Source organism: Triturus cristatus, chromosome 1_1 (assembly GCF_964204655.1).
Source record: "Triturus cristatus chromosome 1_1, aTriCri1.1, whole genome shotgun sequence".
NCBI classification, from domain to species: Eukaryota; Metazoa; Chordata; class Amphibia; order Caudata; family Salamandridae; genus Triturus; species Triturus cristatus.
In genome coordinates this window covers 77505770-77522258 of record NC_140579.1, presented here as the reverse complement: position 1 = coordinate 77522258, position 16489 = coordinate 77505770, and the positions used below count along the sequence as shown (strand labels likewise).

Below are 16489 nucleotides of genomic sequence, written 5' to 3'. Positions count from 1 at the left end.
AAGGTTATGTGTGGCAATGGTACCCGTCACTGACACTCCGAACACTTAAAACATTCCGATCCCATCCCTGAACCCTAATACCTGCACCCGCTGCAGCTCCTCCCCACCATCCAAATTCAGTCTCCCAACCCCTAAGCCTTAAACACCACTCCTCCCCTCTCCCCAGCCCTGTAAACCATCCTGCCCCCAGCCTTGAGTGCTATAATCCGGTACACACCACCTGTAAACAACCCGGACCCCCGCTCTGAGCCACAATACCAGACCGACGTGGCATCAGCCCTAAAAGCTCTCAGGCCTAAAACCCCATGTTTACCTTTGGCTTCTAAAGGGAGGGGCGAGGGTGTATGAAGTTCCTCTGACGCACATGTGTTCTTTTCTGTTTTTTTAAATAGAAGTGGAGAAATGAAACTAAGACAAAAGGGGAAAGACTGAAACGTGGCTCTGAAGACTGACGTGATGTCTTTCCTGCAGAGGGTCTCTAATTTTGAGGTAAAGATACTTACGCAACGCATATGCCTTTTGCGTTCATACCTTTACAACGTAATTCGCTGTAAAGGCATGCGTGATAGAGGCATACTCGTGAAATCACGCGTGGTAAAGACTATGCATGGGAATGTTAGGTGCATGGTGAGGGCTGTGTTGTAAATGCATTGCATGAAAACGCCCGCTTTAAAGCGGCTGTTCCCCGGTTCGACTGCATCTTTGTCAAAAAAGGCACTAAGCAGGCGAGTCAGGTGCAGAAAAGGGAAAGATTTCTCTTACAGCCTTAGATATGGACAACTCTGCCCCCGGAGAACCCACCTGGAAGGTGCCTAAAAAGTGGACACAACATCAAAGCGCCCTTTACCCTCCAGAGGTAGGCCTGTCTCAGATCAGCCTGGAAGCCTTGTGTTACTCCATTGACAGAAAATATTATCTCACTTTGTTGACAAAGACAGTAGTGGCATCACTAGCACTTAGGTTTCATTTGGACGTACCATCCATGTTTTTATGAGCTCACATGTCACTGACCCCATTTGCAAATAAAACTTTGAAACTGTCATTGAAGGGGGGTGATGAGGGATCAGGCGATGATGGCCCTTTTGGACAAGCATAAAGCCCAGGCAAACTGATTGTCAAATGGAAGGATGCTGACCATAATCAGGATCCAGATAGTTAATACTCGCCACAGGCCAATTCATGTTGATATCATGGTAAGGATACAAGTCACGCATGAGGGTACTGTGTCCAGAACTGTGATGCACAATAGGATCCATATTATGAACAGAAGTACCATGGTAGCAGGTACAATGAACCACCTACCAATCAAGTGCCAAAAGATCTATTGCGTGAACTTCAATCCATGGTGGTCGATTAGTATACCAGGTTACCTTCAATACTTCATCCTACATTACCACAAGCACAGCACCCAGTACCCCCTCAATTGGTAGTGCCAAAAGCACAGCCACAGCCACAGCTACGTGAGCACCTGCTTTTCCCAAACAGTCCACTCCTCTGTTGCCCCCTCTTACCCTGGATCCACCACCTCATCATCATGATCCAGATTCTTCTGAAGATGATGATGTAGAAGGTGAAGGATAGGTTTTTGACAAAATTATCCTACTGAGGACAATAACGTGAGGATTATTTCGCATACTTCCAGAAAATGAGAACCTCCACCAGCAAATTCCCTGCTCGACGACATTAACAAGTTTTACACTCCGTAACAGGTTATGTAGAGATTTGTTCTCGTGTTGTAAGGTCTAACCAGAAGATCACTTCATATTTGGCTTGAGAGATCCACCTTGAAAGGCATCCAAGGCCATTGAAATTGTAGACCATATCCCTTTTGAAGGGAAGAAACGTAATCAAAACTTGGTTTCTGGTCTAGCGACTTTACCTACACTTTAAGTAGTCACCCAAAAGCAGATTATATTGTAGCTCAAGCTGCACAGAGCTTGCAGTTAATCCACACATTGTACAGTGACTCTTGACATTGGAGATCATTGCATGAATGCGTTTGGGGAAAGAAACTCCTCACTTGCAGCTAATTTCACCCACACTACCAGTTCCTATTTCCTTCTTGGGTAGATATGACCAGCAGATGTGGAATGACATAGCTCCATATCTAGCACTCATACCAGAAACAAGCATTGGCATAGCCAATAGGTCTCGCTTTTGGGACCCTATAAGTACTTTGGTATGCAGCACAATATCCTTAGTGCAACACCACCAACTGTTGCATGGCTAAACACTTATAAGGTCCCAAAAGCGAGACCTATTGGCTATGCAGATGGCGGCGCTGCAAAAGTGAAAGTAATCGCGGCTGTAAGGGTACCCACGAGATGGCGAGATACAGAGAGCTGATACATGGAGAAATTGAGTATATCCTGTTTTAATATTCCCGGATGCATTATGGGGCAGTGCAATTTCATCTCAATGCACTTACTTAGCCAATTCTACTCAATTTGCATCATCTGATGACCTTTTGCAGCACCTGGTGTGTCATTAAGCACTGAGAATTGTTTTATGAAGTAGTCCTGCGTTGGAACTGGTCACATGTTACATCAACATAAGTAGAGATTTAGCAAATCCCATGTAAAGGGACTGAGAATAATATAAAACGAAATATATGTACTCTCAGCCCCATAGCTCCTGGAGACAGGAGGCTCTTGCCGTACAAAGACACTTAGGAGCCCATATATTCGTAACAATGCAGGACACTGTGCGGTAGAGGCTGAAAAATCGATTTTACATGCACCAAAAAATATTTATTTTCTTAAGTGAACTTCAGTAACACGGAGGGGTCCAGCATGATCGGGGGATTAAAAAGAAAAGGGATGAAACAGACAGATTTCTAATGCGCCTTGTTCCCTTCTTAATCCGCTTATGTTGTGGTGGGAAGAGGGCGCCTGTCAGCTGAGATCATGCAAAGCTGCCCCCAGTGTGTGAACAGAGCACGTGCGGGCACGAGCGTAAAAGGTTGAGGGGGGGTCACAGACGTGAGAATGGAGAAGGGCGGAAGAGGCGGTATCAAAGTGTTTCTAGATCAGCACTGGGATTGAGGAAGAAGGGCGGGGCTATGAGGATAGAGAAAGCAGCACATGGACAGGAAGAGGCGCGAGGAGATGGAATGGGCAGGTCTAGAATGTAGAAAAGCTCGCGGGCAGGAGAAGGGGAAACAGAGGGGATTGAAGGAGGCAGGGTTATAGCAGTAGACAGACCACGGAGAAGAGTGGGGCGGGATTAGAGTGATAGAGCAGTACACAATCATGGGGGAGAAGAGAGAAAGGGGCGCAACTGTTCGTTCTTTTTCCGAGTCTAACTGAAGTGCTGTAATGGCGAGTGTAGGGTCAGTCATCCTTGGTCTGTTGTTCCTTTGTTGTTTCCCGGCCGGCGGTTGTCAGGCGTTAGATTGTGAAGGTGAGCGGATCTGTGATGCTTGCTTTGTGTAGACCACGACGCACTCTGAACTACCCCTTACACACTTACAATCCCTCATCGCGATCACTGTAAAAGTGATCGCGATGACGTACGCTAGGGATGCGCGTGCAGCAGCGGGGGAGGGGTATGGTGCTGAAGGCTGGCGCAGGAAAGGCAGATGGCTGGGCGAGAAGGGAGGGGGGAATGCGGGGAGCAGCTGTGTGCGTGCACGCCATTGTGCACTGTAGCTTGTCGCCAGCACAAAAATGTGGGTAGCACTTTCTAAACCCACCTACTAAATGTCTCGCCAGACCAGCGCATGCGCTGGGTCAGGCGAGACCTAAAAAGGAAGAAGTCAAGGCCTTTTCTCAAGCTGGAAAAGAAGCATCTATTGCTATCAACAACACTGCCTTGGATGTATGCCATGTGGGATTTCGACAGCTAACATCTCATTAACTGGCCTGTTCTACTTAGCAAAATAACTATTGGAAGCAAGCATTAAGACTTCAAGCAATAAAATGGATGTAATTTACAGCTAGCTTGATAGTGCATGCAGCCCAAGTGAAAAACAACATGTGGAAATTAGGTAAGGGGTCTATAGGCCTTTCTCTCAAGTGACAAATCTTAAAATGGGAATTCAGAAATTCAGTCAGAAACTTGAGAAAGATGAACTCCCAATCTACTCCATGGTAAAAAGTAAAAACATGAGAAAACAATAAAAAAAAACTATATAAAAAACAGTTCTGTGAAATCTGAAAGCAAAGGCAGACGTGTTCTGGGCAAAGCTAATTTTTAGTGCCAAACAGATCAACTCCAGTTTATTCTGGGAGATAATTAATGAGCTTGATAGACCTGTTAATGTAATAAATAACTCGGATGTGGCTGAGCAAGCATGGTTTGTGTACCTGGCGGATAGGTTATTCGGTGGTCCCTGTTCTAAGGTATCCGTGACAGAAGAACACACAAGACTTCCAGGCAACGAAATGGGCTGTACCATTGTAATACATGGAACTGATAAGCACAAGAACCCTGTAATGTATGAAACTGATAAGCACAAGAACCCTTAAGTGGGAGTAGCCAAAAAGATAGAAAAACTATATCAAATGATATAAGTAATACAAGAGGCACGGTAAACAGTGAGTTCAATACATCATTGGATATGCAAATATGTATGCCTGAGTACGAACAGCAGTCCTATTCACCCAATGATGTAAAAAACGTTACATCAGTGGGACAGCAAGATGGTGCGTCTGGGCCAAATGGTATACTACAGGCCATCTTTAAAATGGACCCTCAGTACTAGGCAATTGCATTATCTGCTTTATATAAAGAGGTCTAACCAACAGGCTCTATCCTCACGAGCTGGCGAGGTTCAGGAATCCGGTTTTCCACGGTGGGTATCTTTCCAGTCTAGCCAACTACAGGCTCATAGCACGAATAGACTCAGAAGCTCAGTACTATGCTTCTGTAATCCTTGCAGACCTTATCAAGTTGTGGTAAATATTCTTTTTCTACCGTGACTGAATTTCATACGGAATCTAAAGTAAAGTAAAATAGCTCAAAATAACAAGAGGCAGAATCCGTGGTATAAGAGATTTTCTGAATGGTCTTTATTCCAAAATGGCCGACTCGAGTGGCGGCCTTCAGGTTCCGTCACCACGAGGGTTCAGGAAGTGAAGTACAAAACTTTATTGACAAGCAGTAACTTTTATAATACATACATCACAATGAAGTGAATACAGTAGGCGTAACAATTGATAAGGACATTGACGTTTGGTGTGCGTAGCCGAAAATGGGTGTAATAATGAGTAAAAAGGAACATGATTGGCTATGATGTAATACATAGGTGGATCTATAAGATAATACTTAACATAGATGCGCGCGCAGCAGCATGACGTGTGATTGACGTGCAACTAGGGGGTGAAGGGGACTTGACATTTAGCTCTACATGTGGAGACGAGAAGTCTGGGGGGTCAAGTCAACCTAATCCCAAATCATATCTAACATCCTATGTTTAGAGAACTATGTTATCCACAAGAAGAGACTCTCGGACAGAATCTATTCTATACTGACTGTGTGCGTGTACAAGCGTCTAAGTGTCTATATGAGATGCGAGGGGCAGAAAACTTTCCATGGAAACAGGGCTATGAATTACTTGCAGGAGGACGGAAAGGCCGAGTCCTTTGCTTGTGAGCTAAAGGAAATGTTTACCTAAATCACTGGACAGGAATGCATCGGCTGAGGAGCAAAGTAGATAATTCGAAGGTGAAATACAGCTTCTTGGCAGGCAGTCAAAACTGGCCGGGGCAGGCACCGTTAGCTGCACAGGGAGTAGGACAAAGTTCATGGATACAGATGCGAGCTCAAGCTGAAGCTGTCAGAGACAGAGAGCAGGGAAGGCTTTGAGGACAGAATCGGGCCTATTTGCCTGAACTGTAAAAATAGAGTAACTTAGCCATATAAAGTCGGTGGCCTTTCATACTTAAGAATCGAATATCCAGCCCATTGATGGCGGATCTGACAGAGAACATGTTGACGGTGGACGCACATATGTTTGCGTTTTGGAAACTGGAACTGGAGAGAACATACATGTACTTGTGACATGCACATAGAACCGTTGGGGTCCAAGATAGGGGACATAACTGACCAGAAAAATCCATATTTCCACATTCCCTCCTTGTCCCCTTCTTGCCCTTCACGAGATATCAATCTTCATCAATCCATTGATCTGTTCATATAGCATCATTTGTTCTTCTTTCTTCTTCCGGGATCTTGAACGAGAACCTTGATATGGAATGCATGATGTGGCACACAGACCACAAATCGCTGGTCCACATTGCAGGCATAAACAACAACTGAAGAGCATAAGAAGGCCAATACCTAGGAAGGATAGAACTCTCCATCCCCAGGCTGATATCACACTCCAAAACCACCCGGACCACGTCCAAGTGCCTGGATTTTCGTGTATCTGGCTCACAATCTTATGAAGGCGTGTTATAGCTTTATATACAGATGGCGAATTTTCTGGTATGAATATGCAGCAGCTGGATCCGATGACCCTGCAAGCTCCGCCCCTATCGGCCAGGATGACGTCAAGGACAAGACGATTCTGGAGAACAACAATTCTCATCACTGATTGTTCCTCTGTCAGATTGCCTAGGGCGGCTATAGTCTCGTTTACTACAGCTTCGAGAGTCTTGGTTAGTCTGCGTATCAGCTTACTATTTGATATTGTACCTATATAGGGAAAGATACCTTTATTGAAATCTACATACTTGTCCCATGCCGTCTCAGTATAATCGACAACTGGGAGATCTCTTTGCTCTCTATTGTGTACTAAATGAACATTCCGATAATAATCAGGGGGAGCTAGGAAAACAGGTGGTAAAAGGAATGCTATGTAACAGGTACCATCCCAATCTAGAGGCAGACGCATATATGCCGTCTGACCACATATAAAGTAAGAATGGCGAGAAGCTCTAAATGACGATTTACCTTGATCACTATATTCTATTGTAGTAACGCATTGGCTATGGCCCATATGTATGGAACCAACTTTTCTTACACATAATTCACCCTTAACTGGAAATACTGACATAGTGGGCAGAATTAGTTCAACTTCGGATTTGACATTCAGAATCATAAGATTAGGTGTAAAATTACCTAATTTATACACTTCGTTTTCTAGATCAGTTCCTGTTCTACTGGGGCGACCCTCCTTATTAGGATGACAGACTTTGAATAAAACTAGATTCAGATTTCCCCATATCCAATGTTGTTGATAAACTGCTGTGTCTGGGTCTATGGAATTTAGTAAACTAAACCATGCTCCACAGGAGCCATTGTGTGTGAACGGATGTGGAAAGAAAGGCAGAACTCCTTTGTTATTCTGATAGGGAGGGAGTCGGCCACACACCCAACAATTGGTGGCATTACTAGTCTGATGGGAATGATGTAACATGCTAATGAAGGTGTTATTGCGCAGCGCAAGTCTATAAGATAATTCATGTGGCGGTAGGTCACTAAAAGAATGTTCTGCAGCAACATTATAAACATGTCTAGAGATAGGATGATATATGTGCAAAATCACACTCGTAATAATTACTAAAACACTCAATAAAAACAAAATTAATAATGTCCTCATACAGTAGCTACGCAGTGATTTACAATACGCCTGTCGTTTCAACATTTCTCGGGTATTTTCTCTACTCAGGTCCAAGGGATACATGTCGGAGACAATTCAACCGCTTCACCTTGGAGAGGACTTAAACAATCAAATTGCTCGACTGTTTGGGCCTAAGCTTTAATTTATAGCACTGAGAGTCATTCTGTTCAACAAAAGGAAGTTTTGAATCAGTCTGTGAGGGAGTGCAGGGCACAGTGTCTATATCCGAGGATAGTCCATGAAATTTTTTAACGTGACTGGAATGTATCCATCCTTTGCGGCCCTCCACTTTCACGGCTGTTCTTGTGGTCAGCAGGACTAGCTTCGGTGTTTTCCACCTGGGCTCCAATTGGGTTTTCCGATCGAAATTCCTCACAAACACCAGATCCCCCGGAGCAACATCATGGGGTTTCACCTCAGTGTTGTCAGGAAAAGCTGCAGCTACCTGTGAACGACAAGATTGTAGTGCAGACATCAAGGAAGCCAAGTAATCTGTCAGCATATTACAATTAACATCAGTTATTTTACGTGGTATAGGCGTCCCCCACATATTTGGTGGTCTTCCGAAGATCACCTCATACGGGGATAGCCCTGTTCGAGAGTGTGCTACCATCCTTATGTAAAATAGTGCAACTGGTAATGCTACTATCCAGTCAACACCTTTCTCCTTACATATTTTAGACAATCTGATTTTCAAAATTTGGTTATGTCGTTCCACGAGACCTGCTGCCTCGGGGTGTCGGACACAGTGGAATTTCCACTGATATCCCAACAAGAGTGAGACATGTTTCATTAATTCGGATGAGAAAGGCTGGCCGTTATCTGAATATACAACACGTGGTAAACCGTACCGCGGGAAGAATTCTCGAACTAACTGTTTGGCAGTAGTCGGGGCCGTGTAATCTGATACTGGGTACGCCTCAGTCCATCGGGAGAGAGCGCAGACAACTACCAGAACATATTTGAATCCTCGACATCGTTCCATCTGGATATAATCCATTTGGAGCACTTCAAAAGGATGGTCAGGAGTCTGGAATCCACCCTGTTCTACGGGAACACTTTTTCCTGGGTTGAACTGACAACATATCATACAGGTACGGACTTTTTGTTTAGCTGCCGCTCGTAAATGTTTGTTGAACCAAATGTGTTGAATGCTATCTAGCATAGCTTTCTCTCCTAAATGCGCTGGGCTGTGAATTGTAGCTATAATGGCTTGGACCATAGAGTCAGGAAGAAACCATACAGATTTCTCCTTCGTCATCCATCCCTGATCTGTCTGGATCCCTCCTAGTTCAGTCCATTTCTTTAATTCTTCTGCAGTAGCATGTGTCTGTATGTCAATCACGTCAAGTGCGGGATCCTTAATTGTCATACACTGTGTTGGTGTCTGAACTATTGGCTTTGTCATGTCTAATGTGCGATTCTGAGCAGTCTGTTTAGCTGTTCTGTCAGCTAAATCATTGCCTTGAGAAATGATATCAGTAACCTTCGTGTGTGCTTTACATTTCATAATCGATATGGCAGTTGGTAGATGTATTGCGTCTAACAAGGCATGAATGAGGGTTCCGTGCTGAATGTGGGCACCATGGGAGGTTAAATAACCTCTCTCTCGCCACAGCACGCCGAAGTCGTGTACAACTCCGAATGCATAACGTGAATCAGTGTATATGTTGACTTTTTTATTCGTGGCTTGAATACAGGCTTGTGTTAGAGCAATAAGTTCTGCTGCTTGGGCTGACAAAGTATCTATACAATTTGTCTCAATAACTTCAGTGTCTGTTGTGACTGCATACGCGGCCACTAAGTCTCCTGTACTTGCTCTCATGCATGATCCGTCTACATACAACGTCAGGTCTGGATCTAACAATGGAACGTCTGTCAAGTCTTGTCTAGGTTTCGTCTTTATTTCAATAATTTCAACACAATTATGAGCTAGTGGGTCTGTTCCAATTACAGGTAATAGTGTAGCAGGATTCAATGTATTACACCGTCGGATCTCTATGTGTGGCTGAAACAATGTTAGTTCATAACCGGTAAGTCTTGCTATGGTCAAGTGTTGTGTCTGTGTTCGGTTCACAAGAACTTCTACTGCATGTGGTACTTGTACTGTCAATGGATGTCCTAACACTATGGCATCGCTTTGTCTGATTGCTAAAGCTGTTGCTGCCACTGATTTCAGGCACGCGGGCAAAGCCTGAGCTACGGGATCTAATGTACTGGAAAAATAAGCACATGGCTTGCGTGATCCTGCTTGATCCTGAGTGAGTACTGACAAAGCAGTACCTTCGCGTTCTGTAACGAAGAGTGTAAAATGTTTGCTATAACATGGTGTTGCTAAAACAGGTGCTTGGCATAAAGCTTCCTTTAGGCTTTCAAAAGCTTGTGTATGTTCCTGAGTCCAAGGGAGAACAGTCGATGTGGCTGCCTCCTGTGTGGTTAACTGAATGAGAGGTTTTGCTAGAAATGCGTACTGAGGGATCCACTGCCTACAATATGAAGTGAGGCCTATGAAAGCCCGCACCTCCTTTTGTGTCTGGGGTATTGACATGTTAGCAATTAACTGGATGCGATCTGGTGTAAGCTGCCTTCCCTCCTTGGACAGCGAGTGACCAAGATAAATAACTCGCTGGACACAGAATTGCAGCTTAGAAGGAGACACTTTGTGCCCCTTGTCGGCTAGAAAATGTAAAACTGTCAGAGAAGCCTTTTCACATTCAGGTTCGCTTCTCGCGGTGATCAGCAGATCATCGACATATTGAAACAGTGCAGTGTTGACTGGCATGTGGATACTGTCAAGTTCTCGTTTCAGTGCTTGGCTGTAGATGCTGGGGCTTTCTGTAAATCCTTGGGGAGCGCGTGAGAATTTAAAGCTGCGCCCATTTAAACTGAATCCGAACAAATATTGGCTTTCCGGATCTATTGGGACGCTGAAGAAGGCATTCTTGAGATCAATTACAGTAAAGAATGTTGCTTCGGAATCAATTGCTGTCAATAATGATGATATATCGGGAACCACAGGAAATTGTGGCACAATGCACTTGTTTAGTTCACGCAAATCAATAACCAATCGGTATACTGGCGGAGCAGTAGGGTCAGTTCGTTTAAGAATCGGAATTATCGGCGAATTACATACATTGGAGTCTGTTTCTACAACTACTCCTTGGGCAATTAGCTCATCAATGATTTTCAACAAAGCCACTACAGCATCTTGCGGTAACTTGTATTGTCGCATTCGTGGTAATACCACTCCTGCCTTGAGTGTAACTCGGTATGGTGTAATGTTCATGCAACCAACATCAGTAGGGCCTTGTGCCCATAGATGTGCTGGTAAAGTCTGTAGTCGGGGATCCATGTCTCTAGATACATAGTGACCTTTAAAATCACGTAAAAACAATCTTACTCCTTCCGGAGAACAACATATTATGGCTCCTAGGGCTTTCAGAGTTTTAATTCCTAACAGATTTTCTGGGCATGATTTAGTAAGCAATAAATCTGTGGTTCGTGTCAAAGGTCCTATCGTAAGTGGAAGAGGCTGTGATACTTCATTAACAATAGGTTTTCCTGAAAAACCAAGGGAAACATTTTGAGAGCCTGAGAGGGGTGCCCCTGGAACTTCACTACGTTTTATAGTTGTTCGACTTGCCCCTGTATCGAGTAAGAATTTTCTATCTTGACCTAATAATTCACTATGTACATAAGGTCCTTCTTGATCTACAGGAATCTCGATAAGCGGTAAGTCAACTTCCCTCTCTAGGCTGGTTCATGCGTAACGCTGATACTCAGGATATTCATACTGTGCAGTCTGATACATTTGTCGTGTTGTGGTTTGTGTGGCAGTAACAGGCAACGGTGGTGCAGCTGGCACAAACTGTATTGGCTGTTGTGCGGCTGGCATGGCCTGGGAATGCGGCATAGCTCCTTGTTCATTCTGATCTTGTCTATGTGGCCGTGATCTTTCTTGTGTTTTACCTATGGCGATATTATGTTTTAGAACTGGACAATCGTGTACGTAATGACCTGGCTTTTTGCAATAATTGCATGTTCCTTTTACCGGTCCTGCTGAATCGGACTGTGTCGTACCCTTTTTATGTCCTTCAGCCGGTACTGTCTGAGACACTAGCATTTTCATTTTTGTATCTTTCATACGTCTTTGTTCGTGTTCTTGTTCATCTCTAATTCTATTGTGATGATACTGTAACATTTGTAGCATTTGTGACGGAGTATTACTTTGCCAGGTACTCTCGAATTTCAATATTCTATTCTTTACTGGAGGTAAAGCATTTTCTACTAATTTTGTCACAAATAAATGTGGATACGACTCACTACTTGTTTTTATACCACTATTTATTCCAAAATATTTTTCAAATCGGGCATAATAGTCACTTGTGTCTTCATCGTGCTTTTGTTTACAGGCCGTGATTGCACCCCAATCTTCCTTTTTCGTAGTTAATAAACGTGGCAGTACTTGTACTAGTAAACCTGGTAATGCTTTGACTTTATCCCCGAGCCCTGAACCTGCAGCTCGGGCCTTTTCTTCCGTTTCTAATGCTGTCCAATCTATCTTTTGGTCTCCCACTTCCCACTCTTTTTCTTTCAGTTTTTCATAAATGCCAGCAGGTAAGAGCACCTTTAATATCGTCATAATATCAGGATAGGTATACTCTCCCATCAGCAACATGTCCTTAATTTCTCGGTGGAAACCCGCTGGGTCTTTGTCATGACTTGGTACTACTTTCTTCATTTCTAACAATTCAATTTTTGATATGGGTGTGTATACAAATACACGGTGAAACTCATTGTCTTCGCCTTTTATTGGGTGCACTTCTCGTAAGGGATTTTGTCTATCCATATAATACGGCGTTCTTTCTCTGCGGGGCAGCGAGAAAGAATCCGGACTTACAAAAAGGACATACTGTTTACGTGACACTAATATTTCTTTAATTAACTTGTTACTAGAACCTCTCCATCTGTTCGTGAGTAGTTCCGTTAATATATCAGGTAAAGGACCAGGGTCAGCATGTTGGCTCTTATATAGTATAAGAAGCTGCTGAATCATATAGATTCCAGCTAAACGTTGTTCATCTGTACTAAGGTTAAAAAACGTGTGTGCTACGGTCTCATCACCGTATTTTTCAGGACTGTCAATCCAGTGAACGGCTGATCTGGCTAATTCTTGCTCATCCAGGGAATCGAGGAAATGGTAACCCCTTCGTCCTCGTAGTATTTTATCTGCGGCTTGGAACAAATGTTCAGGAGACTTTAAATTTATTACAGGCGTCGGATACGTTCTGCTATTATTTGGACATTCTGAGTGTATGGGATCAGAAAAGTATCTAGTATTATCACAGGGTCTTCCTCTGCCTACGTATGCTATGGTTTCTGACTGTCTTGCGGAATTCCCTGATTCGGATACTTCATCTTGCTCGAACTCGTCTGTTTCCAATCTTTCTTCGTGAATACGTTCTATTTCTCTACGGATTTTTCGGCACATGGCTATTATACAGTTTTTCTTATCGTGTCTCCCTTCTGATATATTCTGGCTCCATCTTGTAAGAGTAAGCATTGTATTCGGGTCTACCCCCGGTCGGTCTTGATTTCTGATCACACAGTTTATGAGGAAACGTAACAGTTCCCCCTGTATCTCTACTTTCTGGAATTCCATAGCTCTGTTAATACATTCTGGGTCTCGCCCTGTTTGGACAAAATGATATATTTTATCTAGATGCGTAATCATTCCTGGTAACCTTGCTAAATACTCTGCAGCTCGTCTGATACGTAAGGATGCCAGGACCATTTCGTCCTCTTTACCGACCACCGGGTCATATCTACAATCTATAAGGAGTTCCTTAAGCGTACGTTCACTTACGAACTTGGGTGTACGTGAATGCGCTGATTCTTGAAAAACAAGTTTATTTATTCTAGGTGGCGTAAAAGTATTGCTTGCACCTCCCGTGGCTCCTTCAGGGGCGTCGGGTGTGAATGGATTCGTCGAACGTGATACAGCAACTATAGGTGTCGATACCACTGTAGAATCGATTGCGGGGGCAGATGCGGAAACAGATGTGCTTGCCGGAGCTCGTGTCGGGACTTGTTGTTGCACGGGGACAGATACCTGATCCTGACGTTGAACCCCTCCGCCAGACGGTCTATGTGGTGTGGGGTTAGCATACTCGGGAGCTGCGTCGTCTAGATATGAGGAAAGAAAAACATCTTCTGCGGTTCTGGGATGCCCTTTTGGATGTACCCTAATTGGAAATAATGGGGGTGGCAAGTCTTTTGGCATCTCTGGAACAGCCTTAGGTAGTCCTTCGGCTAGGAGGGGGTACATACCACTCATAAGAGCGTTTCTTTGTCTATCTACTTGTTCTGATTTCACTCGGATACCTTCCTCAATTAATATATTTTCTTGAACTTCCTTTGAACTCTCTTTACTCCTCTCCTTTTGTCTACGTGCTTTTTCTGTACGTCTATGAGATTCTTTACGCCATAATTCAACGGCGTCTTTCTGTGACTGTCTGACTTTTCTTTTCCATAACTCTTCTTCCACTTTCATGATGCACTCTGCATCCCAGGTTCCCGCTGCGGGCCACCTTTGACTTTCCGGCAATCCCTTGGTATAATCTACCCATAGATCAAGAAACAATATGGCATCTAAGCCATGCTTGTGATACATAAAATGCCCTGGGGTGTCCCTAGGAGGAATAGGAACTGCTTCTTCGAGCACCCCTTTTCTGGTAGTAATCTGTCTTAACTTCGAGAAGAGCGGCATTTCGACAACTGATCTGATACTTACTCTTGAATTCACTTAATACGGAAAACACAATAATGAACGGTGAACAATGAACAATCATTCATACCACAATATGCAAGACATTTGAACACTTTAAACATTAAACATTAAACATTTTAAAAATGACCGACGATGATGACAGTCTGCATAACTAATCACCAAGCTGAATTCTTGACAAAAACTGAATACTTCGGAATACTTGATATACTGCTAAACAGTACATATACACTGCTAAACAGTGCAGACCGGATTTGTGTACCCAAATCCGTCTTGACCGGCACAACCTATGTGCGCGTCAACACGCCTCCCCGGCGATGGTACTCACCGAGTAGCTCCTTGAAACGGAAGGCCTCAGAGAATGAACGGGACTCGATGACTGCGGACAGCGGACCTTCTGGACATCGGGATTTCGAAAACCTGGTGGGCCTCTGTATACCTCGGATCTTGCTCTCTCAGCTAGGCTCTGGTCGGGATACTTCGCACTTCTCACCGCCTCGTCTGGGTTGATCGCAGCCTCAGTCGCCCCCGCTTGACCGGAGGGAGCTTACAGGAAATCCTGCTGGTACGCGTTTATGGTCCGTCCAGCTGTGGCAGGAGACCGGGCCTGCAACGCACCGCCGGCGCGTGAGATGAGAAAGTGTCCCTATTCGGGCGCCATTATGTGGTAAATATTCTTTTTCTACCGTGACTGAATTTCATACGGAATCTAAAGTAAAGTAAAATAGCTCAAAATAACAAGAGGCAGAATCCGTGGTATAAGAGATTTTCTGAATGGTCTTTATTCCAAAATGGCCGACTCGAGTGGCGGCCTTCAGGTTCCGTCACCACGAGGGTTCAGGAAGTGAAGTACAAAACTTTATTGACAAGCAGTAACTTTTATAATACATACATCACAATGAAGTGAATACAGTAGGCGTAACAATTGATAAGGACATTGACGTTTGGTGTGCGTAGCCGAAAATGGGTGTAATAATGAGTAAAAAGGAACATGATTGGCTATGATGTAATACATAGGTGGATCTATAAGATAATACTTAACATAGATGCGCGCGCAGCAGCATGACGTGTGATTGACGTGCAACTAGGGGGTGAAGGGGACTTGACATTTAGCTCTACATGTGGAGACGAGAAGTCTGGGGGGTCAAGTCAACCTAATCCCAAATCATATCTAACATCCTATGTTTAGAGAACTATGTTATCCACAAGAAGAGACTCTCGGACAGAATCTATTCTATACTGACTGTGTGCGTGTACAAGCGTCTAAGTGTCTATATGAGATGCGAGGGGCAGAAAACTTTCCATGGAAACAGGGCTATGAATTACTTGCAGGAGGACGGAAAGGCCGAGTCCTTTGCTTGTGAGCTAAAGGAAATGTTTACCTAAATCACTGGACAGGAATGCATCGGCTGAGGAGCAAAGTAGATAATTCGAAGGTGAAATACAGCTTCTTGGCAGGCAGTCAAAACTGGCCGGGGCAGGCACCGTTAGCTGCACAGGGAGTAGGACAAAGTTCATGGATACAGATGCGAGCTCAAGCTGAAGCTGTCAGAGACAGAGAGCAGGGAAGGCTTTGAGGACAGAATCGGGCCTATTTGCCTGAACTGTAAAAATAGAGTAACTTAGCCATATAAAGTCGGTGGCCTTTCATACTTAAGAATCGAATATCCAGCCCATTGATGGCGGATCTGACAGAGAACATGTTGACGGTGGACGCACATATGTTTGCGTTTTGGAAACTGGAACTGGAGAGAACATACATGTACTTGTGACATGCACATAGAACCGTTGGGGTCCAAGATAGGGGACATAACTGACCAGAAAAATCCATATTTCCAAGAAGAACAACATGGTCCCAGTCAACCAGACAGGATTTAGAAGCTGGTTTGGTCCAACCATGAACATCTTAGCAGTTTCCTTAATAGCAGATAAATGCAAGTGGATGCAAAAAAACTGTTACATCGTTGTTGTAGAGATCTCAAAGCAGCATGCAACTGTGTAGATTGCAGGATCTTGTGGAGAAAAGTAAGTGAGTAGAACATCCCAGCTAAGATGCTACGAGCTATAGAACGATTGTACTCGCAAGCCTGAATTCAAGTCAAGTTGGTATGTGGCACGAGGCTTTAGAGGAAGAT

General features: G+C 44.0%; 1 protein-coding gene across 1 annotated transcript in view; it reads left to right on the top strand.

The window, feature by feature from the left end:
• Positions 1-441: 441 nt before the first annotated feature.
• The window catches only part of LOC146869489 (solute carrier family 12 member 6-like), a 95048-nt gene continuing 79000 nt past the window's right edge, over positions 442-16489 (top strand). Inside the window, exon 1 of the mRNA XM_085599919.1 lies at positions 442-489. Coding sequence (XP_085456045.1) covers positions 457-489 — 33 coding nt within the window. The 5' untranslated portion in view covers positions 442-456. The remainder of the gene's footprint in view (positions 490-16489) is intronic.